Source organism: Rhineura floridana, chromosome 10 (genome assembly GCF_030035675.1).
Source record: "Rhineura floridana isolate rRhiFlo1 chromosome 10, rRhiFlo1.hap2, whole genome shotgun sequence".
Taxonomy (NCBI): Eukaryota; Metazoa; Chordata; class Lepidosauria; order Squamata; family Rhineuridae; genus Rhineura; species Rhineura floridana.
The window spans coordinates 42,544,326-42,559,649 of NC_084489.1; the positions used below are offsets into that span (position 1 = coordinate 42,544,326).

Consider the following 15,324-nt stretch of genomic DNA (forward strand, 5'->3'; position numbering starts at 1 on the left):
AACAACAAAGCTAGTGGACCTGATCGGATTCCTGCTGAAGTCTTTAAAGAAGGTAGGCCTGAACTTACACAACAACTTCATAAGCTCATCGAAAAAATCTGGATGAGAGAGGAGATCCTGGAAGACTTTACGGACGCCATAATTATCACCCTTGTTAAGAAGGGTGATAGAACAGATTGAGGGAACTATCAAGGTATCTCTCTTCTTGCTACCGCAGGTAAAATCCTTGCAAGGATCCTTGCAAATCACCTCCTGCCAATCTCAGAGGATGTCCTCCCTGAATCTCAAAATGGTTTCCACCCTTCCAGGGGGACAGTGGACATGATCTTCACTGCACGACAGCTTCAAGAAAAATGCTGGGAGCAGAATCAACCTTTATATATGGTGTTTATTGATCTGACTTTGAATCGAACCACTCTCTGGACCATCCTTCTGAAAACTGGATGCCCTGATAAATTTGTGAATATTTTGTGACTCCTTCATGACAACATGACAGCAACAATTTTGGACAACAATGACTTTCAGAGCAATCCATTCCGAGTTGGATCAGGTGTAAAACAGGGATGTGTCATTGCTCCTACCTTATTTGCTATCTTCATTGCTATGATTCCACTCCTTATTGAGGGGAAACTTCCTACTGGTGTGGAAATTGTATGTCGAACAGATAGAAAGCTTTTTAATCTCAGTAGGCTGAAAGCAAAATGTAAGGTAATGTCAACCTCTGTCGTAGAACTTCAATATGCCGATGATAATGTAGTCTCTGCAGATTCACAGAAAGATCTTCAAACCATCCTAAGTGTCTTCGCAGAAGCATATGGAAAGCTTGGGCTCTCTCTTAACATTAAAAAAACCAAAGTGCTTCATCAACAGCTGTGAACTAGTCCCTCTGTAGCACCATCAATCCAGCTTAATGGTGTGACGTTGGAGAACGTTGATCACTTCCCCTATCTCAACAGCCATGTCTCTGTAAAAGCTGACATTGATGCTGAAATTCAACATTGTCTGAGCTCTGCGAGTGCCACATTCTCCCGAATGAAGCGTAGAGTGTTTGAGGATTGGGATATTTGCAGGGAGACAAAAATGCTTATTTACAAAGCCATTGTATTACCGACCTTACTGTATGCCTGTGAAACATGTACCATTTATAAACGCCACTCCCAACTTCTTGAAAGATTCCACCAACGCTGCCTCCGGCAAATTCTGCAAATTACTTGGGAAGATAGACGGACTAACGTTAGCAATTTGGAAGAAGCAAAGACTACCAGCGTTGAAACAATGATCCTTCAACATCAACTTTGCTGGACCGGCCATGTTGTTCGAATGCCTAATCACCGTCTTCCAAAGCAGCTACTCTACTCCCAACTTAAGGATGGAAAACAGAACATCGGTGGACAGCAAAAGAGGTTTAAAGATGTTCTTAAAGCGAATCTAAAAAAATGTAACATGAACATTGACAACTGGGAAATCTTGGCCCATGAATGTCCCTAATGGAGGTCGGCTATTATCAAAGGTGCTGTGGACTTTGAAGAAACACGAGTACAGGGCGAACGGGACAAACAAACTAAGCGGAAGGCATGTCAAACAAATCCTCATCGTGACCATCTTCCATCTGGAAACCTATGTTCTCACTGTGGGAGGCTGTGTGTATCCAGAATTGGCCTCCACAGTCACTTACAGACCCACCATTAAAGACCTTACCCTGGAAGACAATCTTACTCGGCTATGAGTGATCACCAATGATGATGATGACCACACTCCATATCTTGGGAAGCAGGAGGTGGGGAAAGCATGGAAGAACCTGTTCAAAGGTCTTCCGCTTCATGTTTGGTTTGGGCCTTAGTCCACACACTTTTATCCACTTACATGGTTAAAAGAATGGAATGATCTGCTCAGTTATTCTCACTTAGACCAAGTTTGTGGTTTGGTAGATCTATTACTAAGTACCCTTGGGCTCACTCACTGTTAAACTCACTCAACTCAGCAGTTCAGCGATTCTTTTTGCAAAATGGAAACAATCGTCTAATTCATAGAAGAACAATGGCAATTAGTATTCTAAAGGGCAGAATTCTGTGCTCTGGAAGGTCCATTGAAATTAATAAAACCATCATGGGATAAGTGGTATGTGAATCACTCCCTCAGGCATTATTGCTCTGCAAAAAACATGAAAAAGGGCACTCATGTATACAGCTTCCATTAATACCAAGCACCAACCCAATCATTCAGGTCTGAGTCAGAGGCTTGTGAAATGGTTTTAAAAAACCACAAACTAAATGATCAATTGTGAGTATATTTTTGCTACCTTTGATATTTATGAGACTTAAAAACTAATTAGCAAGTTTAAAATGTTAGTGTGTTTCTTTTTAAAATTGCAGCTGACTTGTGCATGTTTTTGTGGGGTTAAGCATAATTTCTTTGGGCTTGGTACAAAGTTATTAATGTGGGCCTTACCTCCTCTCCCACTCCTTTCTCTCTTTTGAAAATCTGAAGGAATGATCAGCTTCCTTTAGCTTTTTCTAAGCTTAAACTCCTTAAGAACTTAAAAGAAGAGCCCTGCTGAATCAGACCAAAAGCCCATCTACTCCAACATTCTGTTCTCAACCAGATGCATGTGGGAAGTCCACAAGCAGGACATGGCATACCAGCACTTGTGATTTGCAGCCACTAGTATTCAGAGGCATATTGCCTCAGATCCTGGAGTTAGTACACATTCGTCATGGTTGGGAGCCATTAACAGCTTTATCTTCCAAGAATTTGTCTAAATCTTTATCTCTTGGGCTGCCCAGTTTACCTGTATAGCCAGAGATGACATTATGTCAGGTATGTATATTAACTTGACAAAACTGTGTCAACAAAAGCCCTTTAGATACATCCCTGAGATCTAGTGTCAATTCTTCTCTGCGGTCATGAGGAAGGGCCTACTGAACACATAAGTCATTGGGCCTGTAAATCCTATCAGCTCCTTTTGGATATGCACAGGAAATATCAGAAGGAAATAAGAAGCAGTAGGACTTGTAGTTCTTAAGAATCCCACATAGCGTGGCAAACGTCTCTCTGCCTCTCAAACGACAAGGTTCTATCTCTGGTTCAAGAGCCAGCTGTTCACTTTCCAAAATGTTTGCTCTGCTGTTCCAGCCCTGATTTTTATTGGCTGCAGCAAATCTCACAAGATCTTGACAGCTCACAAAGACACATAAATGCAGGGAAATAGAATCATAGAATCATAGAGTTGGAAGGGGCCTTGTAGGCCATCGAGTCCAACCCCCTGCTCATAGCAGGAAATCCACAGCTAGAGCATCTCCCGCAGATAGCTGTCCAGCCTCTGCTTGAAGACATCCAGCGAAGGGGATCCCACCACCTCCCTAGGCAGTCGGTTCCATTGCCAAACTGCCCTTACTGTCAAGAAGTTCCTTCTAATGTCCAATCTGAATCTACGCTCCTGCAACTTAAAACCATTAGACCTAGTCCTACCCTCTGGGGCAGCAGTGAACAAATCTGTACCCATCTCTGTGTGACAGCCCTTCAGGTACTTAAAGAGTATAATCATGTTGCCCCTCAGCCTTCTCTTCACCAGACTGAACATGCCAAGTTCCTTCAACCTTTCCTCATAAGACTTGTTCTCCATACCGGCTATCATCCTCATCGCCCTCTTCTGAACCCGCTCTAACTTGTCTATATCTTTCTTAAAATGAGGCGCCCAGAACTGAACGCAGTATTCCAGATGAGGCCTGACTAATGCAGAATATAGTGGGACTATTACTTCCCTCGACCTGGAAACTATAGCTCTGTTTATGCAGCCCAAAACCACGTTTGCCTTTTTTGCTGCAGCATCACACTGCTGGGTCATGTTCAACTTGCGATCCACTACAATTCCAAGGTCCTTCTCACACGCACTACTGCTAAGCCAGGTATTTCCCATCCTGTACCCGTGCATTTTGTTTTTGTGGCCTAAATGCAGAATCCTGCATTTGTCTTCATTGAATGTCATTTTATTAATTTCAGCCCAATTTTCTAGTCTATCCAGGTCCCTTTGGATTTTATTCCTGTCTTCCATTGTGTTAGCTATCCCTCCCAGTTTCATATCATCCGCAAACTTCATAAGGCTTCCCTCCACCCCATCATCTAAGTCATTGATAAAAATGTTGAAGAGTATCGGCCCCAGGACAGAACCCTGTGGCACTCCACTCGAAACCTCCTTCCAGTCCGAAGCAGAGCCACCGACGACCACTCTTTGAGTACGGTTTTCCAACCAGTTGTGAATCCACCTGACAGTATTTCCATGTAGTCCGCATTTGACGAGTTTGCTAATCAAAAGTTTGTGGAGGACTTTGTCAAACGCTTTGCTGAAATCTAGATAGATGACATCTACAGCATTTCCACCATCTACTAGGCTAGTGACCCAATCAAAAAAAGAGATGAGATTAGTTTGACAGGATTTTTTCTTGACAAACCCATGCTGGCTCCTACTAATCACAGCATTGTCATCTAGATAGTTGCCAATGGACTCTTTTATTATCCGTTCTAATATCTTTCCCAGTATTGAAGTCAGACTGACCAGCCTGTAATTCCCCGGATCTTATTTTTTACCCTTTTTAAAGAGCGGGACGACGTTTGCCCGTCTCCAATCCTCCGGCACCTCTCCCGTTCTCCAGGATTTCTCAAAGATGATGGCAAGAGATTCCGAGAGTACATCCGCAAGTTACTTCAATACTCTGGGATGCAGTTCATCAGGCCCTGGAGATTTGAACTCATTTAGGTTAACTAGGTATTTCCTGACTATCTTCTTATCAATCTCAAACTGCAATCCCGACCCCTTACTGAGATTGCTACCGATGCAAGGTTGCACACTGTTCCCTTTTTGGGAGAAAACGGAGGCAAAATAGGTGTTGAGCAGTTCTGCCTTTTCCTTGTTATCTGTCAACATTTTGCCATCCTCATTGAGCAGCAGTCCCACCATTTCCTTGGTCTTTCTCTTGCTTCGAACATATCTGAAAACCCCCTTTTTGTTGTTCCTCGCTTCCCTCGCCAGCCTCAGTTCATTCTGGGTTTTAGCTTTCCTTACGCTATTCCTGCAAGCCCGAGCCGCTCGTCGGTACTCTTCCCTGGTGATGCGTCCTTCCTTCCATTCTTTATACATGCTCTTTTTTACTTTTACCTCCTCCACCAGTCTTCCGTGTGGCCACATTGGCTTTTTCCGATGTCTTCCGTTTTTCTTTGTCTTTGGAATTGTTTGTGATTGAGCTTTTTGTAATACGTTCTTCATGAACTCCCACGCTTCTTGGGCTCCTTTTTTCTTTAGTCTATCTAGCCACGGGATCCTACCCATCATTTCCCTGAGCTTGCTAAAATCGGCTTTCCTGAAATCCAAGGTCCATGCTTGACTATATTCTTCTTTGGCTTTCCCCAGAATCACAAATTCCAACATTACATGGTCACTTTCCCCCAAGGTACCGACCGCTTTAATTCCCGTGACCAATTCGTCCGTGTTAGTTAAGATCAGGTCCAGGATTGCCGATCCCCTTGTTCCTTCTTCTACTTTTTGAAAGAGGAAATTATCAGCAAGGCCCATCAGGAATTAAAATAAATTAGCAAAACATCCTCAAGCAACATCCTACAACTGAGGCTCAGTTTTATTTCTCAGAGTAATAGGTTCCAGTCCAGCCTGCACCCTCACCCCTGGACCTGGGTCCTGTCAATGAGACTTACTTCTAGGTAAGGATGTTAGGGGAAAGGCTCAGTGACAAAGTATCTGCTTTTCATGCAGAAGGTCCCAGGTTCAATCCTCAGCATCTCTAAGTAGGACTGGGAATTCTCCCGTCTGAAGCCCCGGAGAGCTGCTGTTAGTCAGTGTTGACAGTACTGAGCTAGACAGATCACGGGTCTGACTTGGTATAAGCAGCTTCCTATCCTATCTTTACTCACGTATAGAACTGCATCTTTAGTCTGCTATGTGAGATACCATATCATCTTGAAACAGGCCCTGCAACATTAATTCTACCTCTTAGTTTGCTACCTGACCACCAAACGGTTGACTGCATACTAATTTACTCTTTGATGGTAAGTTGGTCACCTTTATGCTCTGAATTGTGAATGGATGTATTCCTTTATTTCATTCTTCATGGTGCTGCTGAGCCTCAGCTTTTAAACTATGTAATCATAGTACACCATTTACCTTATCAAGTGCTGATTGCACTATGGATTCACTTTGATTATCCAGAGCAGAGGTGGCTTCATCCAGCAGCAGGATCTTGGGGTTCCTGGCCAGGGCACGAGCAATAGCTATACGCTGTTTCTGTCCTCCACTCAGCTGGGCTCCCCTTTCCCCAACCATGGTGTTAAATTTCTAGGAAATTCAAGGCACAGAAATCAGACTGAATCACATTACACTTTTCACTCGTAGTTACAAATAAGGAAAAGTGATCAGTGTTTCTCAAGTAAATGCTTTAGAAACATTCTATGTCCAAAGAAAACATTCCATAGCAGCAACAAAAGGTCTTTTTATTGTTTCTGTCTTCAGGACACCATAACTCATGACTATAGGAGGAACTTCTCTCTCAGCACCTAATATCATATGGATGATGCTAATAATAATTTTACTCCTGAACATATCAGGGACAGTTTAGCTAACAGCAGCCAGAAACTTTCCCAGGAGAGAGAAAGAGAGAGCGGAAAAAAGAGTGAAACATTGGCACTCTCTGTAGGTTCATTCATGTTTATGAACAGTCTAAACAATTTGGTTAGCTGTTCATGTGGAATGTTTTCTGTAAGATTAAACATGGCATTTGTTAAGATGACATTTTCTGTTATCAAAGGAAGTAAATGAATATGGATTAAGTGAATGAAGTCATCTCAATGATTAACCAAAATTAAACAGTGACTACTCTAGCCACACATTTAGCCACCTCAGTCCCTATCACAACAAAAATTCTTAGGAAGAGGACTGGGTATCCAGAAGATGAGCAAAGAGTTTGATTTAAAAAAACTTCCTGAAGCACCTTATGTGATAAGAATGAATGTGCTCACAAAAATTAATGTGTAAAAATCTGTATGTCAAAGGTTATTCCAGCAAAAAAAAGAAAAGAAAGTGGTAGTCACTATTAAAGAAACACCCTAACTATAAACGTGCATTGTTTCATGCATAATGGTTCTACAAAAAGTGACTCAGAATCAAAGAGAACAGGAAGTGTTGGGACAGGAAGTGTAGGGGAGGGGATTTTCCCTTACTGCAATTTTCTGAGATCAGATTTATGTGAGTACTCCTAAAACTGAATAAAGATCTTACCTCTTATCTAAAGTCTGCAAGTGCTTTTTGTTAATGAAACATCAAAAAAAAAAACCCCTAGGAACACTGACATTATATGCTTTCATATACAGGGCCTTGCAAAAGTAATCAGACCCCTGACCAATGCTCTCATATTACTGGATTACAAACGATACATTGTAATTTCATTCTGTATATTTTATTTTGAAACACTGAAAATCAATTATTGTGACATTGGTTTTATGTTGGAAAATGTTTGTAAGAAACATAAAAAACCGAAACACATTGCCTGCATAAGTATTCAACCTCCACACATGAATATATCAATGGGATTGAGATCAGGACTTTGACTGGGCCACTGTAGGACATTCGCCTTTTTGTTCTTGAGCCACTTCAACGTTGCTTTGGCCTTGTGCTTGGGATCATCGTCCTGTTGAAAAGTGAACTTCCTTCCAAGCTTCAGTTTTTTAGTGGACTGAAGCAGGTTCTCTTGCAGTTTTCCCTGTATTTTGCTCCATCCATTCTTCCTTCAATTTTAACACGATGCCCAGTCCCTTCTGATGAGAAGCATCCCCACAGTGTGATGCTGCCACCACCATACTTCACTGTAGGGATGGTGTGTCTTGAGGCATTGGCAGTGTTAGGTTTGTGCCACACAATGTTTTGAGTTTGGCCAAAAAGCTCTATCTTGGGCTATCTGACCACAAAACCTTTTCCCACATGGCAGCTGGGGCACTCTCATGCTTTCTGGCAAACTCCAGACGTGCTTTCAGATGGGACTTTTTGAGTAACAGCTTCTTTCTTGCCACCCTCCCATACAGGCCAGCATTATGCGGAGCTCTTGATATGGTTGACTGGTGCACCATTACTTCACTACCAGCCACTGAACTCTGTAGTTCCTTCAAAGTGATTGTTGGCCTCTCTGTGGCTTCTCTCACAAGTCTCCTTCTTGTTCGAGCGCTGAGTTTTGAGGGGTGGCCTTTTCTTTGCAGTGCCTGGGTGGTGTGATACAGCTTCCACTTCCTGATTATTGATCCAACTGTGCTCACTGGGATATCCAAACACTTGGATATTATTTTGTACCTATTTGCATTTGTATTACATTATCTCTCATTTCTGTAGCGTGCTCTTTGGTCTTCATTTCCCTTCAGATCCACAGCCTGACCAATGATCCTTCAACAGTGAGGTTTTTATCCTGACAATGTGACAGAAACTTTAACAGTTCACAGGTGGAGGCCAACGGTAAGGTAATTGTGTCCTCGAAAGGGCAATTTCTTTCCTCTCTGTAAACTGGAAGCTTCCACAGCACAGGGTTGAATACTTATGCAAGCAACATGTTTCAGTTTTTTATGTTTCTTACAAACATTTCCCAACATAAAACCAATGTCACCTTACAATCATTGATTCTGAGTTTGTGTTTCAAAATAAAATATCATACAGAATGAAATCACAATGCATCATTTGTAATTCAGTAATATGAGAGCATTGGCCAGGGGTCTGATTATTTTTGCAAGGCCCTGTACTATCATATATAGCATATCACACACAGCTGTTTCCATAGCAAAAAAAATTTATACCAAAAAGTCAAATGAGCATCTTAAGAAGAGTAAACTGAAGCTATAACAGCTTCAGTAATTCTGAGGATTAATAACAACCCAAATAAGATGTAACATCATCCACAAATTGTCCCTCTAATATTCAAGAAATACAATAACAAGTTCATTTTTAGATTAAGATTTTAAAAGACTGTGTTGATAGAATGATGTCCTGGATAAGAAACTACTTCAAGGGATTCTCCAGAAGTTTTATCAGTCTATAGGTCATTCTTTCCCACTCTCTCTTCTGGCTTGCTGCATGGCTGCTGTGAGCCAAACTGGACTTTGCTTTCTATAAACCCAAATATGACAATCTGACCACATGCTCACAGTAAACTATAAATCTGTTTCTCCATCATCACAAATATAATGCCTACAAATTGAATATATTTCCTCTAACACTGCAACAGGCGTTTGTTGCAAGGAAAACTTATTTTAAAAGGTTAGATCAGGACTGGAGGACTTGTAATTCAGCAGCATCTGTACTGCCACAATTCCCATCATTACTGGCTGGGCTGGCTGGGGCTGATGAGAATTGTAAGTCCAACTTCTTGAGAGCACCAGGATCCTCGCCCCTGGGTTAGGTAGTATTCAGGCCCATGCTTGAATATGAACAAGGTGTGCTGGGGATGAGTTAGCAGGGTTGTCAGTGTTCACCAAGAGAAATAGATCCCACTGGATATATACCTGTTTTAAAATTCTAACTTGGGTACAAACTTCCTAGTTGCAACAAAATAGTGAAATAGAAAAACTGTACAAATAGATCATATTGTGTTTGAGAAGAGAATATGTTTTATAGATTGTAAAATCTCATGGATTAAGACAAAAAGGACTCACAGACCTGTGTCAGCTAAAGTCATTTGTATGTGTGGATTGTCAAGAATCCGAGCTACATAGTATAAAACAAGAATGGGCTCATCGTGACCAGAGTTAAGTTTCACAGTTATATCTGTTTGGCCTATACTCATCTGTAGTTATCCTCAGTCACCTAGAGAGGGGTAAGTTTATGTGGGATCATCTAGACCAGTCTCCATCTACCATAAGAAAAAGGGCTTTGTATACCTGTTCCTAAAGATCAGTGAGTCCATATCTATTTAATTTACAAAAACCAGTGGCGTCACTAGGGTTGGTGTCACCCGGTGCAGCCCGCAGCGCCTTCTCTGAGACTGTGAGTGATTGTGCGCGCGCAGCACAGGCGCAGCCTCTAGGAATGCACAGCTGAACAACAGGGCCCGGGAGTGAGCTGCCGCCTTGCTGCCGCCGCTTCCACCTTCTAACAGCCAAGGAAGGCAGCCAGAGCGGCACGTGAAGGCTCTCGTTGGTGCATAGGCGGTGCCTGGGGGGGTGCCTCTGGGTGACACCCCCGTCTGGAGGTGTCACCCGGTGCGACCCGCACCTGCCGCACCGCCCTAGTGACGCCCCTGACAAAAACACTGGCCTATAAATGACTAAGGGCACAATCCAAAGTCACTTCCCACCCCCATGGTGAGGCTTTGCAGAGCCCTATTGCTCACAGTGATTATGCAGAAGGCAGGGGGATGATTGGGCCTGATAACACAACAGCAGTGACAGCGGCTCCTGGACTGACTCAGACTCTTCCTTAATGCCCAGTTTGTGGTGGGTGATGGGAAGCCAGTTTAGCCTGCACAGCTAAGCAGAGGGACACCTCCACTCAATCCAATGCCTACACACATACCTATTTCAGCGTAAGGTTTTTTTAATTGCTCTGACAATCTAATGAAGAGTGAAAACAATTAAGAATATTTTGAAAACTGGCATGCATATATCCTTTCACATGTGGGAGCAAAGTTCCCAGGATCACAAAAGAAAATGCAAAAGTTCAGATACTCACATCAGGAAGTTTTGATATGAAGTCATAAGCATTAGCTTCTTTAGCAGCTTGCTCAATTTCAGCATCAGTAATATCTTCTCTGCCATAGCGAATGTTGCCAGCTATTGAGGTAGCAAACAAAACTGGTTCTTGGCTTACAATGCCAATGTTTTCTCTCATCCATTTAAGATTAAGTGTCCGGATATCATGTCCATCTATAGTAATCTGGGAGACGCAGGAATTTGTAAGAGTTGTACATTACATCTGAACCAGAAAACTTTGGTTAATGGCTTCCACACAAGCCAAGATATGAAGGTATGATTTAAAGGTGGCTTCTAATCCAGGCTTGTTTGTAACCTGTTAACCACAGTTTCCTGGTTTGAGCATAACAGGAAACTATATTTATTATTATTTATTTATTTATTAATTATTTGATTTATATCCCGCCCTTCTTCCCAGCAGGAGTCCAGGGCAGCAAACAAAAATGCTAAAAACACTTTAAAACTTCATAAAAACAGACCTTAAAATACATTAAAACAAAACAACATTAAAAACATTTTTAAAAAGCTTTAAAAACATCTTTAAAAAGGGTTAAAAACATATTGTTAAAAGAAATTAAAAAGCATTTCTAACACAGACGCAGACTGGGATAGGTCTCAACTTAAAAGGCTTGATGAAAGAGGAAAGTCTTCAAAAGGCACCAAAAAGATAACAGAGATGGCGCCTGCCTAATATTTAAAGGGAGGGAATTCCACAGGGTAGGTGCTGCCACACTAAAGGTCCGTTTCCTATATTGTGCAGAATGAACCTCCTGATAAGATGGTATCTGCATGAGGCCCTCACCTGCAGAGTGCAGTGATCGACTGGATATATAAGGGGTAAGACAGTCTTTCAGGTATCTAACTATAGTTAACTAATGACTTCCTGAGTTGTTCACTCAGTTGCACAAAGGGAGAAGTGAAGTGGCTGCATGTCAGGGAATGAGATCTTTTCATTTCTTACCTTATGAAGTCAATATATGATTGTCTGAATTCAGCCTATTCCATTATGGAAAAACAAGGTAAAGAGTTGATGCTTCATCCCACATATGTAACTTGTCTTGCCCAAATATTAAGACTTGTCTTATGTGAATACAAATTCTTCAAATTGTACATTGTGATGTTCCTGCTCATATTGTAAATATGGTAAGTGCTGTTTATATAGAAGATATATGGTAAGTAGAGTGAAAGAGGAGGGGGGAGTACATGAGCAGTAGAATGCTGGATGATTGGCTGAGCGTTTGAATGGCTGGGAGTATAAATGGAAGAAGGGCAGTTGAATCTGGGAGGTGGTGTTTAAGAGGTTGTGGTTGAGGTGGGGTCTTTGAGAGGTTGACAGAGAGGTTGGAGGTTTGGAGGTGGTGGTATTGAGAGTGAGTCGGAGTTCTGAGGCAATTAGCAAAAAGTCAAGTACCTAACAGAATATAGATGAAACCATACGCTTGTGAAACATTCCTTAAGTAATCTTGTTATTTCTGATATTTAATAAATACTTATTTGGTTTACCAAAGGCCTGATCCTTGGCTGGGGGAATATACAGACCAGAAGGGAGGGCAAGGTAATTACCAAGGCTGAACAGAAACTGTATCTAATGGTGGCAGCAGTGAAGGGAGAGACTGTAACAAGTCAAGTATCCAGAGCAACCCAGAGTTGTATGCTTTAAATATAAAGATACAAGGGGGTTGGGAACAGCATAGGCACACAGTCACAAAGTAACAAGCAAAGTCTTTGGGAGTTTGGGTTACAGAAAGTGACTGGTGGTGTTGCCTAGCAGTGGGATCTAGTGAGATCTGTGCTAGAGCGGAGTGAGAAAAAATAAAAACGACGATCCTGACTGGTGGTGTCCCTGGTGGTGCCTAGTGAAAGGCGGTAGCCAGAAGCAGGTGGGAACCTGACAGGGGGAGCCAAAGGTGGGATTGTCACATACATCACTTCAGGATGCCTCATAGGAAGTGATTCTTACATCTGCTGAAGGGGCCAGAGACCATCTACCTGTGTGAGTTTCTGCAAGACCTGCTCCCTGCATTTCTGGCTGATTTCCACCTGGCCTGGAAGGGTGGGGCCCTGTCTCTCTCCAGCTACAAAAGCAGCAACTGCTGAAGAGGCCAGAGACCATCTACCTGTGTGAGTTTCTGCAAGACCTGCTCCCTGCATTTCTGGCTGATTTCCACCTGGCCTGGAAGGGTGGGGTCCTGTCTCTCTCCAGCTACAAAAGCAGCAACTGCTGAAGGGGCCAGAGACCATCTACTTGTGTGAGTTTCTGCAAGACCGGCTCCCTGCATTTCTGGCTAATTTCCACCTGGCCTGGAAGGGTGGGGCCCTGTCTCTCTCCAGCTACAAAAGCAGCAACTGCTGAAGGGGCCAGAGACCGTGTGTGTGTATGTGTGCGTGAACCTGCTGCTCGGGATGTCTATAGACTACTGGGGTTAGTTGTTTTTTAGTTGTTTTGGGGGTCAAGATTTAATTTTGGAGATTCATTTTTGTTGTTATTTGGACTATAGCATATTTTTGTTAAACACTGTTGTGAAGTGTGTGGGGATTGTTTAATTGTATATTTATTGAGATGTTCTCATTAGTTTGTTGTTTATTATTATTGTTTGGCTACTTATATACTGTGTATATTTATATGTTAAAAATAAAAATGCTACTTATTTGCTGGGAAATTGAAGATTTTTATCTAGGCCTTTTTATAAAGTGTTTGGTTCTCTTATTTAAATGTTTTTTCTTTTCTTTTAATAATGTTATTTGTTATTTAATTTTGAGAATTGCATTATTGTATTTATGCTTTATGATGTGTTATATTTGTGTTTTTGTAAGCCGCCTTGAGGGCCTTTTGGCCATAAGGCGGGATATAAATTTAATAAATAAATAAATAAAATAAAAATTAAATAAATAACAGTTGCACATCTATATTCTGCTATGAATGTGCAATTCCCAGTGAGTGCGCTTTTTGTACTTAGGCAATTAGTTTCAATAAATGAATGAAAAACTACAGCCCTAAGCTGTACATCCAAACAACACTTTTTTCACATGTGCACTTTGTTAGGAGTGCTGTGGCTAACTTTTCGATGGAAACAAGAAATGCAAGGCATTCATTCACTCTCTCACACCTCTTTTTTGAATGTGAGAATAAGCTAAATTAGAAGGTGTATGTAACACATCCCCATGTCCTAGACAATTTGATGCCCTGCTGGATGCATGGTGCTTGCCATACTGTTTTCTGTTTGATGAATGATATGTTTAGTCTTGTGTGCTATACAGTGACAATGAAAAAGCTCCTTTTGTTTACATACACTTTTGACCATTTTTATTCTGCTGAAATAGTACGTAAACTAAGCAACTAAAAGCAGGAAGTACAGTCTAAGAATTGCTCTTAAAATTAGTAAGTATTTAAACTGAGTTAGTTAACATAGTGGCAAGACCACAGATCAGTGTTGTAGAGCGATTATTTCCAAGCAAATACTGTAGTGCTTTTTTATACAGAAAACTGCAAGTAGTGATGCTGAAAGTTGCAAAGCTGTGGTTCGGTCAAAATATACCTGTCCTTCAGCTGGATCATAGAATCTCTGCAACAGCTGAATTGTCGTGCTCTTCCCACAACCACTGGAACCAACAAGAGCAATAGTCTTCCCAGGCTGGATTTTTAAGTTCAGGCCTTTGAGAATCTGGAATTTTGATAACAATTTTTTTAAAAGAATACCCAACTTTTTTGCCATTTTTGTACCTTAATCGGGGGGATTATTGATACAATGAAATGAAAGATATATAGAGATCACAGAGGGAAGCTTCTTAAGGAAGATGATCTATGGTGGTGTGATTTGATCAATAAATGACACCTTAAAAACAATACACTCATTTAACACAGAAGTGATTGCTATATCTGACAGCATTTTCTACTCCAGATACAAACATTTCTTTCTGTTGCTGATAATATTTTTATTTTGTTAAAATAACAACAGCAACCCTGATAATATATTTTTAACAAACCTATCAGCACTTTTTTGATCATGCAGGAAAGAGTAATGCACATTTACTAAAATAACTATCTGCAAATAAGAAGGGGAGAAAAAAGCTTACTTGTGTATCGGGTCTAGATGGGTAGCTGAAATGGATGTTTTTGAATTCAATTTCTCCTTGGAGTCTGTCTGGCTTGAACCCCTCACTAGAACTGCTATCTATGGGACGGGGCTGGAAAGAAAATTTGGAAGCAAGTTACCTGCTACAACTGTAGTTTAACATAGGCATATTCTTCACTTTGTGCCTAACGATAAATGCATGTGGCATCACACTCTTTAAAATGCTACAGTATCTTCTCTTCCCAAAAGGTTGTATTTCTGGTAATGAGAGCTGCCATTTTGGATTAAGGTAAGCACAATTCCCAGCCAAGTTCAAAGGTCGCAGCTTGCATATATAAAGGATAAGTGCATTTTAAGGGCCAGTGCATTTTAAGTGTATTTGTTGTGCCTACTTTTTTAAATCTTGTAATAATATGTTAGTGATATCAGTGCTCCTGAGGAATAATCACTTCTTGTCTAAAACACAAGATGAGGGTGACTCCCTTCTTGTCAGCATGGTGTAGTGTTTAAAGATCTGTACTAAGAC

At 41.3% G+C, this 15,324-nt stretch overlaps 1 protein-coding gene across 4 annotated transcripts in view; it reads right to left on the reverse strand.

The window, feature by feature from the left end:
- ABCB5 (ATP binding cassette subfamily B member 5) overlaps positions 1 to 15,324 on the reverse strand; it is a 65,625-nt gene that overhangs the window by 30,351 nt on the left and 19,950 nt on the right. For all 4 annotated transcript variants that reach the window (XM_061585945.1, XM_061585943.1, XM_061585944.1 and 1 more), the window contains exons 12-15: positions 14,800 to 14,910; positions 14,262 to 14,387; positions 10,706 to 10,909; positions 6,170 to 6,340 (exon numbers count right to left, since the gene is read on the reverse strand). In XM_061585945.1, coding sequence (XP_061441929.1) covers positions 6,170 to 6,340; positions 10,706 to 10,909; positions 14,262 to 14,387; positions 14,800 to 14,910 — 612 coding nt within the window. The remainder of the gene's footprint in view (positions 1 to 6,169; positions 6,341 to 10,705; positions 10,910 to 14,261; positions 14,388 to 14,799; positions 14,911 to 15,324) is intronic.